Source organism: Panthera uncia (genome assembly GCF_023721935.1).
Source record: "Panthera uncia isolate 11264 chromosome A1 unlocalized genomic scaffold, Puncia_PCG_1.0 HiC_scaffold_17, whole genome shotgun sequence".
NCBI classification, from domain to species: Eukaryota; Metazoa; Chordata; class Mammalia; order Carnivora; family Felidae; genus Panthera; species Panthera uncia.
Genome location: NW_026057577.1, coordinates 66,397,038 through 66,421,546, shown reverse-complemented (window position 1 = coordinate 66,421,546; position 24,509 = coordinate 66,397,038). Strand labels below are relative to the sequence as shown.

The window sequence follows — 24,509 nt, the reverse complement described above, 5'->3', positions numbered from 1 at the left end:
AATGCCTATAATAAAGAAGTTTCACATAATGGAGGTTGGGCTTACTAAAAAGCCTCTAAGAAGGTCTTAATTTCTTACACTTGCTTCTATGTCATATTTCAATACAGGAAATGGACAATGACTATAAAGGAAGAGCATTTTTTTCCATAATGGGGACCCATTTTTAAAAACTGTTCCTTCCTGAATTGTTTCTGGGGTGGTTTTTGCACTTTAAACCAGTTGTTGATGGCAGCATTTATAGGAGCCATTGACACTGGAGGACATGGCAGTTTCGATTCAGTGTTCATTATTTATGATGTTCATTCTAGTTTAAACTTTTACAAGCAGTCCAAATTAGTTAATTTCTGGAATTGAAGCAAATTCACTGGTTATTAACATTTTGAGTATCACAAGTATATAGAGTATTAGAAAACTGCTTCCAATTAATAGGTCATTTTAGGTGTAGAAGGTGAATTATTTTCATACATAGAACCTCAAGAATCATTTGATAAGAAGGACACAGAAATTTATGAGGTAAGGCATGTTCAGTAAATTACAGCATACTGCATTTCTCATCAGTTCACCTATAAATTTAATCTTTACCAGTGCCTATGTCCAATTTATTGTCAAGTTGATCTATATAATCAAAATCACTTATTGTGTTTATGTTATTAAATAGATTACACTAGTAAATGCATTACACCAAACAAAAAATTAGAGGTATCTTATCTCTGGCTATAAATTATAAGTATAAATTATTGCTAGTAGCCTATAACACTATTTGAGTTATCCTTGAAATAACTTTAAATAGAAGCATATTAAGGAATATAATTTAAATCAGAGGAAAACTTAGTATTTGGGGTGTATTGTATTCAAACTACAAATAACCATATATCTTAAGCCCGATTTTTTTTAAATTTTTTTTAACGTTTATTTATTTTTGAGACACAGAGACAGAGCATGAACGGGGGAGGGTCAGAGAGAGAGGGAGACACAGAATCTGAAACAGGCTCCAGGCTCTGAGCAGTCAGCACAGAGCCCAACGCGGGGCTCGAACTCATGGACAGTGAGATCGTGATCTGAGCCGAAGTCGGACGCTTAATCGCCACCCAGGCGCCCCCTTAAGCCCAATTTTTAAGAACAAAGTGGAAAAGCCAAAAGAAACAAAATGAAACACTCTTCTCTAATCTAGTAAGAATCAAATTTTGAGGTTTGTTTTTAGTAAAAGCTCAGATCATTAATGCATTGAATTATATATATTTATTCTCAGGTGATTTATGACTTTAACATATAATTTAAAAATTAGATGGTGAAAATAGTTCCTTAAATTTCATAAGGCTTCCTAACACGTGTGTCAGTATAACAGAGGAATGAGAACCTGGAATCTGGAGTCAGGCTTCCTTGTCTCAAAACCTAGTTTTACTACTTATGTGCAGTAAAAAGTTGGGCAAGTTTCATATATTTTCTCTACCTTGGTTTTTTACCTGAACTGAAATGTAATATGACACATGATTACAAACTTATCCAAGAATAACATCCAATTGAAATAATAGAAATAATATTCCTGGGACATGTTCCTTCAATGTTAACATCCTCACTAGGATGATTAAAAATTGTTTCACAGAAATAAAATAGCAGGGGCACCTAGGTGGCTCAGTTGGTAAGTGTCCGACTTAGGCTCAGGTCATTATCTCGCAGTTTGTGGGTTTGAGTCCCACGTCGGGCTCTGTGCTGACAGCTCAGAGCCTGGAGCCTGCTTCGGATTCTATGTCTGTCTGTCTCTCTCTTTCTCTCTCTCTCTCTCTCTCTCTCTCTCTTTTTCTCTTGATGCCCCTCCCCCACTTGTTTTCTCTCTCTCTCTCTCTCTCTCTTCAAAATAAATAAACATTTTAAAAAAAGAAACAAAATATCAAACATAAATTAAGACTCCTTTACCAAAATTCCAAATTTTATTATACAAATCTTTTTTTCTCCAAGTTTCCAACCTGAAATAGAATCTCCCAATGTGATAGTTTTCTGGATTAAAGAAAATCACAGATATTAGTTTCAATAGATCATAGATCATAAAATCTGTTATTAGACATAGAAGAAATATGTATATTACCTAGTTAATACAGCTTAGTTGGTAGAAACGGAGTCTTAGAAAAAACTGAATTAAATACAAAAATTGAATTTCACAAATACTAAAATTATTTAAATGTGATCATGTAGCATACATTGCCTACCTAGCAGTTGGTATTGTTTTTGTACAATGTCTCAGTAGAATTCTAAACTTTGATTTTTTTAAAACTTAATTCTAATTCCAAAAATTTGTGGTTCACCATTGAACCACAAATAGAATTTAAATAACACACACACACACACACACACAATATTTTAAGTGACGGAATATGTCTATGTTTCAGTGTTTAAGCTTCAAATACAGTTTTGAGGAAAGGCAAATTGCTAATGGAACAAACAGACCCAAATACGAAATGCTTTTCATGGCATGATTTAAAAAAACCTTAACAAAAACACACAAAAAGCAATAAAGAGACATTTTACAAAGTCCTGAATTCAAAAAAGAAATGAGATAGAGGAAACACTAAGGTAAACCAGGCACCACTGCCCAATATATTAGAATCTTCTAAAATAACCCTGTCTGTTGTATCTCTTAGTCACTTGCAGTGGTGTGCCTCTCTCTGCACCATACCTTTTTCCAGTTTCTAGGGCGGGGTTAGGAGAGGGGTGAAAGTCTCTATGGGTAGATGGCTGAGCATTGTCTTGTGCCTTCTCAGTTCAAACATTACACTGTAGGATGACACCCATTCCTAATTTCAAGCCTCCTAGAAAAGGAAAAGTTGCCTTTCTTCAGAAGCTAGTGACATCCTAATCCAATATATTACCTTTGAAAATATTATTATTATTCAGGTTCTCATAAAGACATGTAAAATTTCCCTAGGAGCTGACATGTTGGCATATATCCAGCTGCATATCAGAGCTGTTTTCTTTTTTTATCTATTTTCTCCTCCTGAGAACTTTTTTCAACATATTTAATGAAAACTAAAATAGTGACAAATAAATCATCACCATATCTCCCACTTCTTTATTTACTATAATTCTGATGCCTGATGCTATATTCATAAATTCTTAGGAAAGGATTTTCCTCACCATGTATCTTCATATTTTCCGTGTGGTTTATTTTTGTAATTGCACTCTATTTCTAATCTGTTATCTTTTATTATACAATAGGGAATCATGGATCACTTGCTTTCATCCTAGTATAATAGAAATATCTAAATATTACACTCACAGATTACCCAGACATATAGTTAAGAAACAGGAAAGTGACTTGGCTTTCTTGATTTACTAGGATTTTTTGTCTTTCAATAACACTAAGACAATGTTATTCATTAATTAATGCTGTATCAAACCTAGTGATTGGCCAAAAATTCATAATCTGTTAGGATCTAGTCACAAGCAAGAATTAAAGATCCGAAGAATTCTTCAGTATAAAAAGGTGATTATTAATGGAGCATATTTCAAAGGACTTGGAAATACTTTTAAAGTATTCTTAGAAAATTTTAAATGAGGGATTGCACAAGTGATCAAATACCACTTCATCTTGTATCACAAGCATTAAAGAGGAAAGAAAGTATCTGGTTGGCTGAAGAAAGGCCCATATGAGGAATGGAAATTATAAAAATATTATGAGTAAAGAAGAAATTAAAAACAGTATGGAAGTGAAAGTTCTAAGAAATAGTAAAGGCTTAAAATTTGATAAGGAGAATCACAGAGTATGATATTTACAAATTCATTCAGTTTAACCAATAAGAACAACGACAGCAAAGGATAAAATCAAGGGTAGCCCATTTTTCCACGTGGAGGTGAAAGTAAATATAGATAATACCAGGAATATTGTAAGTTCCACAAAGGCATGAATTTTTATCTGTTTTATTCTTTGGTATATCCCTTAAAATTGTTCCTAAAACACAGTAAGTACTAAATCACACACACACACACACACACACACACACGCACACACACACACACACAAAACAACAACAAAAAAACCCTATTGAATGAAGGAATGAATGTTTCTTTGCAGCAAAATGAGCTCATGTTTGTGGTCACATACACGTGAAATGTAACATACGTACCTATGACCTCTGGAATCAAGTGATACTAAGGAACAAAGAAAATATCATGGAATGCCTGGACAGGTCTACCTAAAGCTAAGATAATTTTAGTAGCAGGAATTCTTATAATGCAATTGCAGGGCTACAAGATACTAGTCCTAAGAATTTTTCATTATTTTTCTTATTCTGAGAGAAAGAAAGCACAAGTAGGGGAGAGACACAGGGAAAGAGGGGGAGAGAGAGAATCCCAAGCAGGCTCCATGCGCTCAGTGCAAAGCCGGATATGGGGCTCCATCTCACGAATCATGAGATCATGACCTGAGCCAAAATCAAGAGTCAGACTCTCAACTGACCCAGCCAGCCAGGTACCCCCTAAGAATTTCTAATTTTTTATTTATTTATTTAGAAGTTTTAAATAAAGACTATAAGGTAACTATCAGGGATGATATTTTTAAAAGAAAGCAAAGGAAACCACTGTTAGTAACTCTCTTATTTGCAAACTTAAAATAGATTAGGAAAAATCACAGAGATTTGTTGTACATTTTGTATACATTCTCTAACACCCTGGTGTCAGTATGAGCCAACACAGCATCATTAAAAACGGGTCCTATGAGGACTTTTAACCTGCAGTATAGAGTGTGAAGGAGACGAATTAGGTATAATCTCAACTTTCCAAGGCTTTTGATTTTGTTCTGTGTGACATTCTCATTCATAAATTGGAAAAATATCCTAAACCACACATATTTGAATGGTTGCTGAAGGAATAGTGAAATAATTTATTCACTAAATTTAAAAACACTAAGGGCCCATGGGTGCCTCAGTCGATTAAGCATCCGACTCTTGATTTTGGCTCAGGTCATGACCTCAAGGTTCTTGAGATGGAGCCCCTTGTCAGGCTCTGCTCTGACTTTGCAGAGCCTGCTTGGGACTCTCTCTCCCCCTCTGTCTCTGCCCCTCCCCCACAAGTGTGTGTTGTCTCTCTCTCTCTCTCTCAAATAAACATTAAAGAAAAAATTACACATTAACGAGTCCTATGTAAACAGTGTAAAGTCTGACCCTTGGAAGATAGGATCGGAAGTCAGCATGTCCTTGATAAACTGAAGAAGTGGTCAGAAATCATGAAGCTAAGGAGAAACAAATAACCTCTTCACATACAAAATGTGGAAGAGTTGGCTAGAAACAAATCTGGCAAGGGAAAACAATGCACAATTGAAATAAATGCAAAGATAAACGTTGGCTTTACATTTTATGCAGTGTGTGGATAATTAAAAATATGCATTTGATAGGAATATACAAGAGCCTGTTTTGAGTACTATGTATATTTTTAGACTACAGAGTTAAAGACAGATATGACTTGAAATGAAGATCTGCGAATATGGTGGGGGGGGGGGTAAGGATAACAAAAACAGCTATAATTCAGTATACAGTCTTGAAGTGTATAAAATGAGGCCATGATCATCAAATGTTGTTCTCTGTCCAGAGGGTAGAACAAGAGGAGTGGGCATAAAGTATTCTGTGAGGGATTAGCTATAAGTCAGAATTTCCTGAGTGAGAGTTGTGAAATATCAAAATAGGTTACTGAGGAAGGTTATGTTGCTCCTTTTCCGGAAGGCCTTAAAAATAGGAGAGGTGGAATCTTTGTGAAATAATTTGGGGATGGTATTATCTGAAGGAGGAGAAAACGGTATGACCTTGCATTGCCTCTGCCAGCATTGATATCTGGCATGTCTACTCTTGCCTTGGTTGAATGGAAATATAGATACATATTTCAACCAAAAAAATTGATTATTTTGAACTTCTCTAACATGGCAAAATTTAGATAAATTTTAAAGTGGATCTCCTAAAGATCCAGTTTAAGGAAATTAAAATTTCTACTCCCATCCTGAAATTCTCCATAAGTTTAGAGAAACATTTATTAAGTACTTATCCTACCTTTTTAAAAGGAAATGAATAGAAATTGCTATATTCATTGTTTTCCAATTCATAAAATATATAAGAGAAGCATTGTTGTATAATTTTTAATTTCAGAATTCTCAGAAGAGTAGGCAAATAATGATTTGGTATGTTAACTAGTTACTTGATGGTAATGTTCATTTTTCTAGCATCTAAAAGTGATGTCACCTCTACACTTATCAGAACTCTTTTATTACCAGACCCACCTACAAGCATGAGTGACCCTGATATAAAATTTATTCCAAACATCTCTTCACTGTGAAAGGCAATATTTGCCAACAGGCACTTTCTTAACGGATTAGAAATTTCAGAGATTTCCTGTTTACCGTCTTTAAGTGCATGGGCTATAGAAGCGGCCATGTTGAGCTTTCACTTTGCCTAATCAGCAGCTCAGCATCTTAAATTGAATTCAGGCTTGAAATAATGGGTCATTGTCGATTGTGAAGTTTTTGAATGGCTCTGGCCCAGTTTGCTCATCAACCGGTAAAATAATATATGTGAATACATAAATGAATATATATGTACCTCTGTACCACAGTGCTCTCCCTATGAAAGTAGGAGAAAAGTCTGATACACTGAAAATATACAAACTATTACTTCCTCATACTCTGTAGGCTGTGACAAAGCCAGGCTGTATGATACATTGTGGAAAAACTGATGTGAACTTCTGTAATACACCAAAGTGTATTATTTTTCTTCAACAATTATAAATATATTGCCAATTATGTCAACTGTTTTTATACAATTAATAGTAAATTTTATTAGGTGTGTGACTTATAAAGCTGATCTACATAAAACTACTTCTAAAATAATGTATTTAAAGAGTGTGAATTGCATAGTTATAGCCAGAAGTCTCAAACACAAAGAATTCTAAAGAAGTAGGTAAATGTATAAAATTCTGAAGTGGGAGCTCCACTGCATAAAGAAGAATATTGTGAGAGGCTATAATTTGAGGAGATGAAGGAGAAGCACAACTGGAAGGAAGAACAAGAGGAGGAACAGAAAGGGGGTTGGGAGTAATGATCAAGGTAAAACCAGAGTTAATTAGATCTGGGTTACAAACTTACCCAAGGTCCTTTGAAGAAGAGCAAGATGACTGTCTCAAACCTAGAGACAAAACAAAAACAAAACAAACTGTAATACTCTTTGTAATTCTCATCTTAATAATCAATGAAGTTGATGCCCCTGACCCATCCTCAGGAAGGCTCCTGTTTTCACATTTTTCCCAGGAGTTCATGGTGAATGTATGCTGATTCATAGACATTCACCTGATTTCCCTTGTGAGCAACCAATTCGTTTGTAGAAAAGAAGGGGGAAACTCAAGGATGCTGATGAGCCAGTAAATCCTGGTACTCTAATAACAAATATCTAACTCAGGTTTCATTCTTTTCCCCTACGTGGAACAGTGAAGTGAGTTCTTTTTGCCATCAAGAATAAGAGAATGTTAGATCAGTTAAAGAACGCTCTTTTAAAAAGTGCTTCTTAGATTACAGGGTGCCTGGGTGGCTCAGTTGGTTAAGCATCCAACCGTTGATTTGGGCTCTGGTCATGATCTCATGGTTCATGGGATTGAGCCCCACATCAGGCTCTGCTGACAGCATGGACCCTGCTTGGGATTCATCCTCAATCTCTCTCTCTCTCTCTCTCTCTCTCTCTCTCTCTCTCTCTCTGTCTCCCTCCCTCGCCTTCCCTCTGCCCCTGCCCCACTCATGCTCGCACACGCTCTTTCTCAAAATAAACTTAAAAAAAATACTTCTTAGATTTCACTAAAACCTTCTGAACGTAATTTTCTGCATAGAATTTTAACTTGAAAGCCCTCTCGTGCATAGTACCTTGCTGCATAGAGAATTAGCAGAGTATGCAGTTCCACTAGAGTCTGGGACTAGATTTATATACTTTATAACTATATATATTCTAACACTAGCTTTGTGACCTTGGGCAAGTAACTTAACCTCTCTGTCCTGCAGCTTTTTTTCTGTAAATTGGAAGTGATGAAATAGTCTTTCTCATAGGCTGTTGTGAAGATTGGAGTTAATATATGTAAAGCTTTTAGTGTCATAGTATTTTATAATTCATAGCTGTTATTTATTAACTTTCTAAATACGATTCGTGGTCCAAAGTGCATAATGTAACCTTAGTCTTAACTGCTTGAGGCTGAGGTGCACCAACTTTTCAAAGCAAGAAGTGTGGGGAAAAAATAATGTATATATCTAAGGACAATGAGACTCAAAACAGTTGACTGGCAGCTCATGGGTAGCAGAGCCCAACCAAGAGTCTGGTTACAAATACAGCCTTCTTTTCACTCCACTCCAGCACTTCTTGGTGCTTTAGAACTATGTTGCACTAATTGCTAAATATTTTATTAATATTTTTACTTTAAAAGAACAGCAATTTTCTGCACTTGATATCATATTTATACTTCTTTGTAAAGGTGAAGTATAGTTTTCTTTGTTTTATCAATTATTCAACAATACTATTATGTTTTCCTTGAGCCAGGCACTAAGCAAAGTGTTGGTTTAGGGCATTTCAGCAGTGCAATGTATTCAGTAGTCAGAAAAAGCTTATTCCTTTCTTTAAAGCTAGCATTTCCCAAAACATATTCTGGATACATTTGGAAATACTCCAGATTTTGGCATCTAGCATACTGAAGAATATGAAAAGTCCTGCAGCAAAGAATTTGTTTTCCTAATTTTTTTTTTTAATTTCCTGACTTTTTTTTTTTTTTGAGGAATAGCTTGTCATAATCCTTAGGAACCACTAATCTTTGGAATCCACTCTGGGGTTTCTGATGAGAGTCATGAGCTTGCTTCCACCAGTGGGTGCTTTCTTTTAAATCTTTTAGAGAATGGGGATTAAAAAAAACTTCATTTCAGTAAATTTCTGATCTGCAATAGCATGGTCTTTTTTACAGGGGAAGTACTGTAATACTTTCCATGTATTAGTATCTGCCAAGGATGACTTGGGCTATCCTTGAAAATAGCCTGGGACAGAATGTGTAGACAAGCTGAGATAAGGAGCCTGCTGCCAGGCCTTCAGCGTAGGAACCGACTTAGTTTACCCTAGGCCCATGGCGGGTATGCTCTGAAACAAACTTGCTCTGTCCGGGTATATGGAGGAAACATTCTCTTCATCTGAGAACACCTCTATTCCTAGCTCTTTGACAGTTTCACTTTCCATATCCCCTCAGTTCTCAACATGTGGAAGAAGAGATAAAGAAAGGTGATGAAATGAAAAAATGGAGCAGGCAGCGCTACAAAGAGAGAAGAGACTCAGATTTACATGCCTGCTTTGCATGCAATTATGACGGGGTTTTGGAGGGGGAGGCAAGCGTCCTTCGAAGGTCACTTTACAATATAGGCAGGGAGGGAGAGGAGTTTGCAGTGTGAAATACTGGTTAGCGTTGAGAAGAGTCAAACACTATGCTGATTTTTATTAGAATAAATATCTATATCATGATTCACAAAGGAGAGGAAAGAAGACTCTTGATTCCAAGAAGAAAAAAAAAACCTTTTCCAACTTGCGATTCTTTTTCAGGGCACTAAATCCATTATAAATGAAAATAGATTAGTGTAAATTTAGGCTTCATGGTAAATTATACAACTTACCCTATTTTAAAATTGGTAAAGTATGTTCACCAAATATGAAATAAAAAGAAATTAGTACAATAAAGGATCAAATTTATACTACTCCCCGAGAAAGTGGCCGGGTAGGGAGAATTGAAAGTGTATACCTGTCATTTCTTAAAGTTTTGTTGCATAGAAAATTTTGACCCTCTCCTTACTTAAAATACCAGTTTTTCATTAGACATTTCTGTTTAACAAATTTTAAGATTAAAATGTGTCTGTTGCTTTTTACTCCAAATTTTATTTATTAAAATTTGTAATCCTTAAATTTTTTATTTTTTCTTCTTAAAATGCTTTAATTTAAAAAATACTCGATGATTCAATTTGTCTATTCATTCCAAGTTGGAAATTAATCTGTTTGGCTGGAGGCTACATAGCTTACTCTCATTAGATGGGTATGTCCAAAGATATGTGAACATTTCCCATTCGGTGAGACACTGGGATTTTCAAATATCACTGAGATCTTAATCAAAACTGTTCTGATTGCTTGGGAGTTGGGTCCTGTGAGAGAGGAAATAAATCAACCTACCCTAGTGACTCAGGTACATCAGTAATGTTGTAAGATTGTTTATTTCTAGAAGAAAAGAGGCATGATTTTAAAAATATAATTCTGTATTTCACACTTGCAGAAGTTTTTCATTGTATTTGTCAGATAGCTTATGGTGCTGTGCATATTTAACACCGTGAAAAGAACTTCTTTGCCCAAGAACTAGTTCAGTCAGTGGACACTGATTTAATGAAACACCCACATTTCAAGGGAAGAAGCCCCTTTGGATTCATTTCATATCAGTTTAGAAACCGTTTGCATTATACTATATTGTCAGTGCTTCAAAGTGTTTATAATTTTTATGAAATTATACAATGTTGAAGTGAAGGAAACAAGTTGACACAATGAATTTATGAAACTGAGTTGCATCTAACTGAATTTTTACAAATGAATGTGGTGCTGTTTTTTATTTGAGCCTCACAGCCTTATCATAGAATATATATATAATTATTCCTATTCTGTAAATGAGGACACTGAGGTTTGGGAAACTATGGATTAGCCGAGTTTGTAGCAATAGTGACAGGCAGAGTATTCATGGAGTGTTCAGGCTGGAGTAGGCATCCTCCAAATACTGCCTGCCTCCATCTGTATTTTAGATCTGTCCTCAGATGTCATCTGCTCAAATATCATCTTCCCTGAGAGCACTGTCCAGCTCTGCTCTTTCCTGTTTAGTCACCCCCTCGCCTGTCCTAGTGTGGTATTTTCTTTCCAGCACTTCTCTATCTAAAATCATCATACTGGTGTACTTGTTGATTGCCTCTCTCTTTCAAACTTTAAAGTGTAAGTTTCATCAACACCAGGACCTTGTTTGTTCTGTTCACAGTGGTGTCCCTAGGACCTAGCATCCTGCTTGACATATTTATGTCTCTGTAACTAAAGATCAAACTTTTTCATTGATATCTGTAATATCAAGCATCATGATTTTTGTTCACGGTCTCCGATGGTATCAATTTAGCCAAGATTTGATTTGCTCGCTTGGTCCACGCTAAAGTTTCGTTTAAATCTCCGAGGAGAGTACCCCCCATACATTGAGTTACGTGTAGCTCATCTGCTCCGAAGCTGTGGCAGGTGGCCTGCACTACGTCATGTTAGAGGATCTGTACTACACACATGCACCATAGTCTCATTTCTCACATTGACGCGTTGTCTTTCCTGACCATCAACCCTGACAAAAGTTCTCAAGTGTCGAAACCTTGAGTCACACAGCCCCAGTGTGTTCTACAGCGAGCAGGACTGTCATGTCGAGTCCTCTTGTCCTGGAGTTCTGCACAGATAAAGGGAGGATATAGTTTTGAGAGGAATGCTATAACTACAAAGTGCATCCTGAAGGCTATTTAGCTCACAATGAAGGTCTGTGTTTTAAAATAGCACTATAACAAAGTAACTACAGAGTTTTGGCAAGGGCTTCAACTATTTATAGAACTAAGTAAGGCATAGTAAATAATACCACAGTACCCAGTTCTCCCTTGCCATAACCCCAAACTTATGAGAAGCACTGTAATTATATTTTTCTCCTTTAAAAAAAATCATAGTAGCCATTATCAGTTTAACCGTACGGAAGCTCAGGCTGAGATTTCTTTTTTAAATGCATAGTTTTGATTTTCAACAGCTGCACTGGGTCTTTAATCATATATTATCTTTATGAAGCCTTTTTCTAACATATGTTAATTGGCTGTTTTCTGTGACAAATTATGAGCTCTTACTTTGATGAGGTTCAATTGCAATCATGTTGAAGTCGAGTACGTAGAGTTTCCACCCCTGCTGGCTCCTCAAACCACTACAAACATCCGCACGTCACTGCAGTGCTGAGTAATGGCAGGATTTGGGCTGGCTGATTTCACTACAGATTTTTTTTTTCCACAGGATATTTTCGGCTTCTTTGTACTAAATCTGTTGCAGGGTTTGCCCTTTTTAGCAGAAGCGTGCTCTAAAATTAACATCAAACCTTATTGGAGATTACTATAATACAGTGAGAAATATTTCATAATACAACACCCGAGCATCTTGTTTTGCTTTGCCAAAATTTTGGTATATTTATTATACATTTTTTTAAGGTCAATCAGCTGTTAGGCTGTTAGTATTTTCTAAATCATCAGCATTTTGTAGTAAATATTTTGAATTTTCCTCTTCTGAGGAGAACTTTTATTGAGTAGACGATTATCTATTTAGCTATCATAAAGAAAACACGCATAACTATTTTTCTAGGTGTTTCCAAATGTCAATATGTTAAAGATTCTATTATATTTTCCTTTTTCTTTGTAGTTACATCTGTTGGTCAAGGAATAAAAAGAATTGCAGTGCTCCATCAAGGTTAATGTCCAATAAGATGCATAGCATCCATTTCAGTTTTCTATCCTAATGTCAGTTTTTAATGTATGATTAGGATGAACAGATATGTTCTAATCCATCTGCTCTGAGAACTGTGACAGATAGCCTGCATCAGATACCAACATATGATCAGTGATAGCTATAATTAGAATAGATGTAAAAATACAGCACATTTGTTTTTATTCTCAGAAAAGTAGTCAGGATAATTGATTAAGGCCTTCAGAAACTGTGTCAAACACCAGTCATACTGAGATTAATCTAACTGTTTCTGCCCTGACGTCGAAGGTAAAGGACTCTGAAAAGTGCGGTGCTCCAAAGCCAGAGCTAGGGGTCAAATTTCCATACAGGTATGAGAGTTTAGAACAAGATGAGCCAGATGTGAATAGGAGCTACTCCTCACGAGGCTGTTTTTAATCAGCCATGTCCCTGGAGTAGCACACAATCAATGAGCTCTAAATCCTGAGGCTACCTGCATTCATAGGAAGGCCTGCGAACATCATTACAGAACTTACAATTGAGCATATGTGAAAAAAATTAGAGCAGAAATTAAGGGTAAGAAAGGTTAACTTCAGAAGTCTTACTTTGGAACTACTCTTTTAGCAGCTCTTAAAGAGACAATTTAAATGCTTTTTTTTTAAAAAAAAAAAAAAAAAGGATGTTAAGCTCTACCAAATGCAGATACTACTCTATTAAAAGATCATTGTAAATAAGCCAGATAGAAAGTTGTTGTTGATTTATGTTAGCCACAAGTGTTTGAATTATGTGTATTATTTGAGAAGGTACATGTATCAATTTCAGCATGGGTAAGTAAATTTAAAGTGTTGTGTTTTTTTTGTTTTGTTTTATTTTCATTAATAGCACTACAGCTAGAGAGAATGGCTTTAGGAGCCCTGTGTGATACTTCAGTGTGACTGCAAAGTCAATTGATGCACTGTATCTTAAGCTAATGTACACACAGAAATTTAGTTCCACTCGATAAGACACATACTTAATTGGCTTTAAGAAAATAAACCAAGGTAAAGAATGATGTGCGAATGGAGCAGAGAACTTGGCACTTGACTGTATGGAAGCCCGTGAGCCATGTGGCTTAATTGGGGCCAGTTGGGATCATTTAATGATTGCTGTCAGAAGATCAGATTTAATTCTCCTTATAAGAAGACCACAGTGGGATAGAGTTAAACAAATTGTCATCAGAGGTTTCAGATGAACAAAGCCTTAATTAGGTTGATTAGGATGCTGTAAAAGAGATGAAGAGAATAGAAAAATTGATGAATCACTGGTTTCCATGTTGAGCCACATAGAACAGCAATATCAAATATCTATATTTTGAGAGACATTATTATGGCATTTTGGCTATTATGTATATTAGATGAAAGGCTTTTATGTAAACTTTATAAATTCCTGAAGTTCGACCAAAGACAAAAAGTAAATGACATTCAGTGTAAATAGTGGGTGATTTATCAAGCTTATTCTCCTTAATGTATAACAAAAACATTGGCAGGAGGACAGTAGTTATTTCTTTCTATTTCAAGGTCATCTTCAAATATTAACTAAATTAGGAAAATAAAAACAGAAGCAAATTATTTTTAGGACATAATTTTCAATTGTTTAACGTAATATTTGAATACAGAATAATTACTTAGACTGCCTTTTAACCAGTTGTATCACTTTCTTAGTAATATTGTGATTATTTATTGTGATTACTTGGTGATATTGTGATTATTTGATTATTTGGTGTGATTACTTCGTAATATTGTGATTTCTTAGTAATATTGTGATTATTTAAGACTACTCAGGTGTCTTAAAATGTACTCTTACTGTTTTATCTTCACATTATCAAAGACTGAAATGGAGCTTTTCCATTTGCTGCAGGTTTGCACAAAAATGTTCTCCCCACACACACCCAGACACACACACCAATGTATCAGTAAGGCTGAACATGGTGTCTGGTACATATAGGCTTTTGAGAAAGAAATTTATAGAGTTTTTCCACTTTAGTGATGAAATATGATATATAAAAGATTAAGAAAATAATGAACATAAAATGTTTTTCTGAAAGGATTATGAGATGCCCAGGAACTCAGATTTTGTTATAGTAACACGAAAACGTATAACAACATCTCCCTCTTCAATCCTAGCTTGCTTTGAAGGCTGGCAATTTTGTTTCACCGATACTGGTGTTGTGTGGTGCTTTACTTGCTTTGTTCAGTAAGAGCGACACAAAATCCAGCTGCGTGTTCTTACTGAGAGGTTACAGCTGGGGAACAGAACGCAATCTGTGATGCCAAATAGTAGCTGTTGCTTTGTGATGACGCAATGCAGGGGTTACCTTTGTGGTAAGCCCTGGCACATCACTAAGTGGCTTTTGAAAGAAAAGGTGGTGGCTGTACTGTTGGGAAAAATTAGGAAAACAAAGACATGATAGAACCCTGAATTAATTACTTAATATGATGTGGAAAGGCAAAAAAAAAAAAAACTGTGATGTGGTTCAACAGCATGAGGCTCTTGACATATTTAGACCATTTGGAGTTTATTTTGGAACGGGGAATGAAGAAGGCTGTTTAAGCTGCAGTGTGAAAAAAATGTTCAAGACAGAATATACCATGGAAAACCATGACGGGGAAGGTATGCTTCCCTCGTGTTTATTAAATTGTTTATAATGCAACACGGTTGTTTGAAGGTATGTGTGTCTCCTAAATTCTAGAACTGTGTAAATAAAATGATTTATGTCAGTGATAACGGCAGGTTAGGCCCACTTATTAAATTAATTGCAGAGGTTTTCAAAACGAGTTCCTTTTTAGCCTTATTATATTTCTGACATACATTTCATCTCCTTTTGTCCTTGGGGAAAGATATTAAAGTAGGACTAGAAGCATTAATGTAGAGTTTTCAGCAGCCATGGTCATTGGGAAAATTGATATATTTCCCTAGTTATTTCTGCTTTTGCAGCCTGAAGCTCTTCCATGACTGATACTTAAGAGAAACTTCTTAATTTTTATAACACTGTAAATTTTTTTCTTCATATAATGATTATTGTTAAGGAATAAATGAAGCATTACCTGTTAGAACTTGCTCATCATTAGCTCTGGAAAGTGAAGTCTTCACGGTGTACGTAAGGACTATGATTCGCTTGGTAGCCTCGTTGTATAACACGACTTTTGTTTTATGCCTCAAAACTGAAGCAGTCTTCCAAGTAGTAGGTCATATCTGCAGTGCTGCTGTGTACCCACTTTGCATACAGTACCACACCTAGTGCTCGTAGCCATCCTGCACGTCAAGAAGTTTGTTCCCAGCTTGTTGTAGGCAAGAGCAAACAACAAGCTCAAGTTCAGACCTGAGCCTCCTGACTCCAAAATTCTTTCCACTTCGACTTCGGGTTGTGAGTTACTCTTATTCCATATATGAGATGCTATATAAATATGACAGAGGATTAAATGAGGTTGTCAACTTGCTTCTGTATAAGCAGAAATATGAAAATATTCTTAGGAATAGTCATTAAAACTAGCAACTGAAGAAAATACATACCTGAGAGGTGAAAATCTTAAATTTGTTAATCAACTGAGTTACCGGCTCCTCTGATGTGCCTGGCAGTGGGGTAGATAATGTGATTACGAAAGTGATACAAAACAGAGTTGGCCCACAGATGTTGAAGAAGACAGGCAATTTCAGTTGTGACAAGTGCTACAGAGAAAGGCATGGTGCTGTGAGTCCTAACGGGGGATTTGTTGTGATCATGAAAGGATGGAGTGCTTCCTGAGGAGGTGAAATTAGACCTAAGACAGAAAGGAGAGGAAGAAGTTAAGGGGGCACAGAGGGGAAGGTGGAGCATTCCAGGCAGGGGGGATTGCATATTCAAAGGCCCTGTGGTAGGAAGGAGTGTGGCATGTATGAGGAACTGACAGATGACATTATTATTTGTATGTGACACTGTTACTGAGACTTGGTGACAATTCCAAATTCCATTATATTGCCACTAAATTGAAATAAATTGAGAAGATAACTTTGTATTTGGCATGATGGTATCTATCCAGAGGTAAATAATAGTGGTTTTTTAAGTACCCTTAGGAAGGTAAGTTTTGACTATGTCTTTAAAATGAAATCAGCTAGCATTCATAGCTAGGGTAATACAACATCATAAATTTACTTCAAGAGACGTGGAATGAGTTTCAGGACCAAGGAAGTATTCCCCAACTCTTAGGATATAACATAGTTGAGTAACAATAAGAATAATAATAATTGTTATGTCTTTCGAAGTTCAAAATACCTCTTAAGCAGAAAAAAAAAGTAAAAGTTCTACTTGTTCATTTTAACCAAAATATAGTTACATGCCTCATATGTCTTTCAAATATGTCATAAAGGAGAAAGTTAAATGTATCTCTGTACCATAATAAGCAAAGTTTTCCACTTCAAATAATAATGAATCATTTACTTATTTGAATTACTAATGCCAGGCTTGCAGCAATTGGGCTTAAGATCATTTTCGTCTCCTACTAAGCATCCGGTTTGTGTTTATATGACAGTATCATTTTTTGTTGGACATAGTGTGCTTGGTTTTCAGCCTTTAGTTTTTATAAAACTCTGTATGAAGATGCTAGTGTTAGTGAAAATATAAGACAGCGAAGAAGTTATTTGCTAATATGAGTAAAAGAAAACCAGAATTCTTTCTTTGCAGATTGACATCACATATTTTAATGTTTGATCATTTTTCATAGGTTGTTTTTATTTAAGTGACTGCATTGTGCTTATTGTAGCAAAATACATGCTTTGCAAAGATAAGTTTAGCAGAAGAGAATTAATTTCTTCCCACATCTTTTAATGTGGCATGGCAGTCTCACTCTATGATCAAAACACATAACTGAAGGTTGTGTTTAATTTCTAAATCAAAGTGTTGTGGGAAGATGATTGAAATCTGAAGATGACTCAGATCCACTTGATATGTGGTTTTCTTCCTACAGAAACCTTATGGTAGACTGCCATTTCCATGTTAGAAGGAACCTAATAGCGATGAGATTAAAATAAATAGTTTCGTTATACACTGAAAGTTTATGTTAGTTTCTTTGGTTCTTACTCTGAATTTTTTGGACAACTTTGAGAACTGCAATAACACAGTCATCTATTCCCCCCACTCACTATATCTTTTTTTAAACTATGGTTGCAAAGAAGTAATGTGTTTTACTAACAAACATTGATTTTTTTTGTTTGTTTGTTTTTTGGACAGCTTTTGTGATTCTATTTTTTACCAAAAATATAATTTATCCAATTGGCTCTTTGTCTGTATAGAATTCTTCATTTGCCTCGAAGGGTAAATTAAGATTATACGGCTGCGTTAGCTATGTCAGATGACTTCTGCGAGACATAGTAAATGGTAATTGTGATGTATCTCCTCCTTGACCAAAGTGAATTCGTTTTCTTATTCTTATTCCTTAAAGCAATCATACAAAAGACGAAACTAGACCTGAAATGGATTTTTCTTAGGTGCTTTAAAAATAGAAATACAAAATTGTGTCTCCATGTCTGCGTTTCTGTCATTGTCCCTTATCTGAACCTCTCAAAGGCCTCTCTGTGTGTGGCATGCAGCAAGGCACACTCAGACAGTTCTGCTCAGAGAAGGAAGTGAAGAGTTTTGGTTCCCATTTTACACTTCTGGAACAGTTTAGGGAAGGAAGCACCTTTACACCTTTTATTGTTCGTGGTTGCTGACATCATATCCTTCCCCGACCAGTCTGTGCGTGTTTCCTGCCATTCTGTCAAGATTCTTCTGTGTGAAGGGGAGGGATTTTGTGGGAGGGAGGGAGAGAGGGAGGAAGAGCGCAAAAAAGAGTGAGGCTGGGAAGGGGGGAGGCGGTGTGTGTCACTCAAGGGAACTTGTTTGTAAATGAGAGAGCTGGGGTGGGAGAAGGATCTTTAGCATCTGTCCACAAGATATTCTTCTCTACTTGGGTCTCAAAACCACTCTGCCTTCATCTGTCTGCTTATGCCAAACTCAAAGTGAACAGAAGCCTGCCATAATGAAGTTCCCCTTTTTAGTAAGCAGCTTGATTTTATTTTTCTTATATTTAGGTTGACGAAAAGAAAAAAAAATGCAGAAGACTGTAACTCCATAGAGTGTAACTGTGGTAGAGCGTTTCTTTTTCTTCTTCTTTTTTTAATTACTGATTGTTTCTCTGTGGCTCTGTCATTTTCCAAGAATGCTTCTTTCATGTGGAGAGAAGTTAGCAGCAGGGCTGCTGGAATTATTTTAAGCTTATGGTTGATTGTATGTAATGAAAGTTCTCAGCATAACTTGAAATTCTGCTACACGGAGTTTAGCGATTCTCTTCTTCTTCGTATACACACAAAACAGTTTTAAAAGCTACTAAAGTTACATAATATCTTTCTCAGCCACTCTAGGCCTCCTACAAATTAATACTCAAAACCGACTTTGCAAAATAATTTTTGCATAAAAATCAGCTTAGAAAAATAGTTATGCTAAGAAAACAACTCCTGAGCTATTGTTGACCTTCCTAACTCTGAATTTTTACTGGCAGCCCTGAAACGTGGTGATCCATAATCAAATGTTCTAAGCCACATCTCGTGACATATTTTACTTCATGAAAACGTCGCATCATCACTGCGTAGTAGTCTGCATGTGTACATAATATCAGATTTCGTATTTTAAAAATGTTCAGCAGGCAAGACTTCAAGAAATATTCATTTTTATGGAAAGCAGGAAAATACCTTAATTTTTACTGAAATTTAAGCTTGTTTGTCTTTACCTTGCGTATTTCAAAAGGGAAAACATATCCAGTGGTGTTCTGACCATTTTATATACATGTTTGATATATGCATATAAATTTTCTCAGGCAAAATATTTCCCATCCTTTTTCACTAATTAAAATCCCTGCCCTGCTCTTTTTCAAAAGTGTCTCTCGTTTCAAAGTTGGGAAGTATGGGGTGGTGATATGTAGGAACTCTTCTAAGTTTGGCTCTGGAGGAGCGCTCCCTCTGCCTTTCTGAAGAGACTTTTCTCCTGGGATGTTTCTCTGCTTGTTTGGTTATTTGTATTTTGAAACCAGGATCTGTAGAAGTTCTCGTCTTCCCCGCCTTGTCACCACACTCTAATCTGTTCACCCTGACCTTCCACCTTAAAGTGAATAAGCGCTTAGGCAGGCATAGTCCTGTAAGCCGATAGTGCCACCGGCCTCAGCTAAACGAAAAGAAAGGAAATTGTCCTATATGCATTTGCTGTGGATTCATGGGTTGGCTTTTCTGTGATAGAGGAAGCCTGTTTGTCTCTTTGGGGTCTTGCACATGCAAGGGAAATATCAATCTAACGTGCCGCTGGCTTCTAAGGTAAGACTATAGGAAACACAGGAAAGTTGCCCAGTTGAGTGATATTTAAGACTGTTTCTAAAAATAGATAGATGGACAGTGTTTGGCAACAGCAAATATATAATGCAATTGTGCTTCATAAATGTTTTCTATTGTAATGTGATTTTAATGTCTTATAGCTAATTTTTTCATGTGTATTTGTCAAATGTGTGTTGTTTATATAACTCTTTAAAACTTTTGAACTACTTCCAACATTTCAAATTACCACTGGAGTTTTTGATAAGCACTGTGTGGTCATGATGTTACTCAACATATATAGTATTCTCAGAGGCACAACTGAGCCGCAGTTTCGTAGAAAGGCATTGGGCAAAGGAGAATGGATGGTCTTAGTATTTAAGCAGCGCTTAATCCACCAGAACTAATTATATCATAATAGCTTCTGCAATTAGATAACCACAGAAAATTTTAATTTAAAGAAATTTACTCAAGGTGATAAAGAATTTAGAAATTAAATTAAAGAAATCAAAAGACAGCTGATGATCAGACCAAGTGTATAACAGCTTTCCTGTTCCGATAACTTTGAATTGGAGCCAAATAATCTATTAAATAGCCAGGACATTGGCTTAGCATTACATAATACATGTGGGAATTTTTCAGGTCCCTTGTCAGACACCAACTAAAACAGGGAAATTCTGAGCCATGTGTAAAGTAGTTGCATTCTCTGACATAAGACTGGATAGGATAATTGGAGCTGTTGCTTGCAAATGAAGAATCCATTGTGGAATGCTTTCTGGTTAACTTCCACACATCACGGCAATTTATTTTCATTACTTTCAAATATTTTCAGATATAATTTAAAACAAAGTAAAATACATACTTTTAATACTCGGGTTCTCTGGGTTTATTTTATATTATGGATGATCCTTTCTTTAATTTTAATTCATGACCTAAAGATATCTAGTACATATAGAGTATCAGGCTTCTGTAATTTTGTATCTTACTCCCCAAAGACATATGATATGTCTTTTTAAAATATTTAAATTTTGAGAACTGATGGCTTATTATAAAAAGTGTAGTTATTAAAAAAAGTATCCTTATAAATGGAGTAATACTCTAATTTTTTCCCACCATTTCTTTTCTGTGAATGATTATCTTTTTTGATTCTTGTGTTCAATATATAGCTTAAGGGCTTTCAAGAGGAAAAGGAGATCTCAGTGCTGATAGCTGCTTATTATGTAAGATTAAATATCCCATATTATTTTTACAGTGTTCTCATAGCAGTGACTTTTTAAAAATAAGATTAAAGGATTTAGATTTAAATTAGTTGACATTTACATATATCAAATAGCACTTTCATAATAGTCCATCCTATTTGCATAACGAGGGACGTTATCACCTCTGCTGTCAAAACACAAGATTGTTTTCCCTTCAGAAATGAATTAGCTGCCCTACTTAGCATACACAGGTACATAGAGGTTCATTAACTCTCTGATTCAGGTAATTTTTCATAATAGAAGGGTGAAAATAGTCACCTAATTTTCATTAAAAAATATTAAGAAACTCGTTGCAAAAGATACATTTCAAGTGTTGGGCTTTAAAGTACAGTTTTTGTCATTTAAATGACTTGTTATATTACTTATGAGATTATTTTAACTGTAAAAACAAACTGTTCCTATTTGATATGCTCCTGCATGGGATATACCATGTGCTTTGAGTACATATTTTCATTCATTTGATTGGCTTACTTCCATATAGTTTTCTTTTTTAAAAAATTAGAATACGATAGTTCTTATGAAACTGGCTTTCAGTTAAAGTGGCATTTAATTTTTCTTTTTTGTCCAGCAGGAACGAATGCAGGAATTTGGGAACTGAGCAGTGCAAGTGCTGAAGAAGGAGATTTGTTTGGAGGAAGCAGGAAAGAGAAAGAAAAGGAAGGAAAAAATACATAATTTCAGGGACGAGAGAGAGAAGAAAAACGGGGACTATGGGGAGAAAAAAGATTCAGATTACGAGGATTATGGATGAACGTAACAGACAGGTGAGTGGGTAGACTTTTTCTTGTATCATTATTTACATGGACTATTTATTACATTTCCCCCAGGTATATTAAAGGTACCCTGAAAACATTCCAAACTTGTGAGCATACATTAAGAGAAGTCTTAGTGAATTAAATGTGGCCAGTTTAAATGCTAATATTCTATCATATGTCAAGGGGGAAGAATCACCTTATCTGTTAGACAAATAGCTTACATGTTCATGATTATTCACTTTTTATTTCACAATAAATTTTGAACGGGAGCTATCCCTGTATAACATGAATAGCTTAATAATTAAGAGTTAATAAGCATAACATTGCTGCACTGCACGCATCATCAAACAAAGATTCCTATATTCATGGGAACGAGGACTTTTGTGGTCATGCACTTAAAGTTTTAGGATATAGGCTTATAAAAATGGCTTTATTTGTATTCACACTAAAAGAGACTTTGAAATGTCTCCAAAATATTTAGCATTGTGCTGACCACAACAAACACCCTCATGAAATATTAGTAACTTAAAACACTTAGACAAAAACTATTCATTAATTCATACCATTTTCTTTAAACCACGAATTTTGTAAACAAAGAGGCAGATGATGTTACCATTTTTTTCTGCGAGTCCAATGATAATACTGTATGATACCATCAATTTGTTCTAAAGATTTTATATCTCTAAATGTTCTATTCGACAAAGACTTGTATATCATGAATATTTGTGATTTGACTATTTTCCTTCACACTTGGGGAGAGTGCATTTGGTTAGGTGATACAAGGATAGTTGGGTGGTTTGTATGCATTCTAATGTTAATTAACAAATTGTAGTACTGCCAGATCCCAACCATTACAAATGGATAATGGAACTTGCAAAACTGGCATTCATTCCTTGACCATGGGAGAGAGGAATGTTTTGCCTGTTGCTCATTTATTCTGGGGAAAGTTAAGAGGATGGCCTTTGGAGATGCCCTCACCAGACTAATTTCCTCCAAATAAAGACACTCTGGTCTGTCTCCCCTTCTGTCTTCTTGGAACTGCAAGTGAGACTAGAACTGATTTCTGGTTTAAGTTTTTTTCTATGTTTTTTTCTCCAGTTTTATTGAGACATAATTGACATACATCACTCTATAATTTTAAGGCATCCAGTGTGTTGGGTTGATTTACATGTATTGTGAAATGATTACCACAATCAGTTCAGCTAACATCCATCATCTCGTATAGATATAATAAAAGGAAAAGAATAAGGAAAAAAAGGACTTACTCTTAGCAACCTTTCTGTGTATCACACAGCAGTGGTAGCTGTAGTCATCGTGTTGTATGTTACAACCCTAGTACTTATTTATCTTGTAACTGGAAGTTTGTACCTTTTGACCACCTTCCTCCATTTCTTCTTCCCCCAACCCTCCACCTCTGGTAATCACAAATCTGATCTCTTTGGGTGAGTTTGTTTGTTTTTTAGATTCTACATATAAATGAGATCACACAGTCTTTGTCTTTCTCTTTCTGACTTATTTCACTTAGCATAATGCCCTCAAGATCCCTTCATGGTGTTGCAAATAGTAGGATTTCCTCTTTTTTATGGCTGAATAACGTTCCATTGTGTGTATATGTGTGTGTAACAACTTAATTTATTCATTCATCCATTGATGGACACTTAAGTTGTTATATGTGTAAATGATAATGAATAGAAGTTGTTATTTATGCCATCAAAGCCAGTATGTCATTAAGAGATAAACTTTAGATTTTCAAGTTTATACTCCCTTAAATTATTATATTTAAGGTACATACGCATGACTTGAACTATTTTTGGCTGAAAATTGAGTTAAAGGATAAATAAAGATTTTTGATGGATTTCTTCATTGTTTTCCTACACATTGTTTATTGCTATCGGTCAAACCAAAAAGTAATAATTCTGTCAATATAAACCACAGTATTTTTTTGTTGGCTTACAGCTTGAAATTGAAATTGAGACTGAAATATTGAACACCATGTACCATTGACTGTTTAGATCCAGTTATTTGTACTAGAATCCATTTTGAGTGCTGTCAAAAATTATAGGAATTAGCACCTAAGTTCATTGATAATACCAGGTAATGTTTAGGTTCATGAAATTCATAGTATCTTCCTTTTGCCTACAAAGAAAGGAGAAAATTTCTGCAGGTTGAATTCATGAGCTTTCATTATGCTTTATAAAGGAACATAAAACTCACACAGGATGGAAGAATTTTAACACATACTTTTGAGCTAATAATCAAACATCTTAATTTATATATGCTGCGTCTATAGTTACTGTTACTCTCATCCATGTTAGAAGTCATGATAATTGTAGGAGAAGAAAAATTGTTTAAATTCACTTCAATTTAGATGACTTTTTTAATCCTGAAGATGAATTCCTTGGTTTTATTCTACAGAATTTCAGATCTGTGTAGTCTTCTCCAACCTTTAGGTATGGCAGGTCCTTCACTCATACTCTTGAATCGGCAGAAGTGAAAACTGCCATGTTTTAATGTATATTTCAGTGATTATTTTAGTGGCTATTGACAATCTCAGACATCCATCTTACTTATAAATGTTTATTATGTGCACCACTCACCTACTATGAGAGTGGACATGAAAG

At 35.4% G+C, this 24,509-nt stretch overlaps 1 protein-coding gene across 13 annotated transcripts in view; it reads left to right on the top strand.

Annotated features, from left to right (window-relative positions):
* MEF2C (myocyte enhancer factor 2C) overlaps nt 1–24,509 on the top strand; it is a 151,538-nt gene that overhangs the window by 34,187 nt on the left and 92,842 nt on the right. For 6 of the 13 annotated variants that reach the window (XM_049649798.1, XM_049649795.1, XM_049649796.1 and 3 more), the window contains exon 2: nt 21,702–21,897. In XM_049649798.1, the coding sequence (XP_049505755.1) occupies nt 21,844–21,897 (54 nt within the window). In that variant the 5' untranslated portion in view covers nt 21,702–21,843. Of the gene's footprint in view, nt 1–17,960; nt 18,575–18,615; nt 19,881–20,883; nt 21,357–21,701; nt 21,898–24,509 lie in introns of those variants that run through there. The other 7 variants (XM_049649792.1, XM_049649791.1, XM_049649790.1 and 4 more) reach the window with 7 other exon arrangements.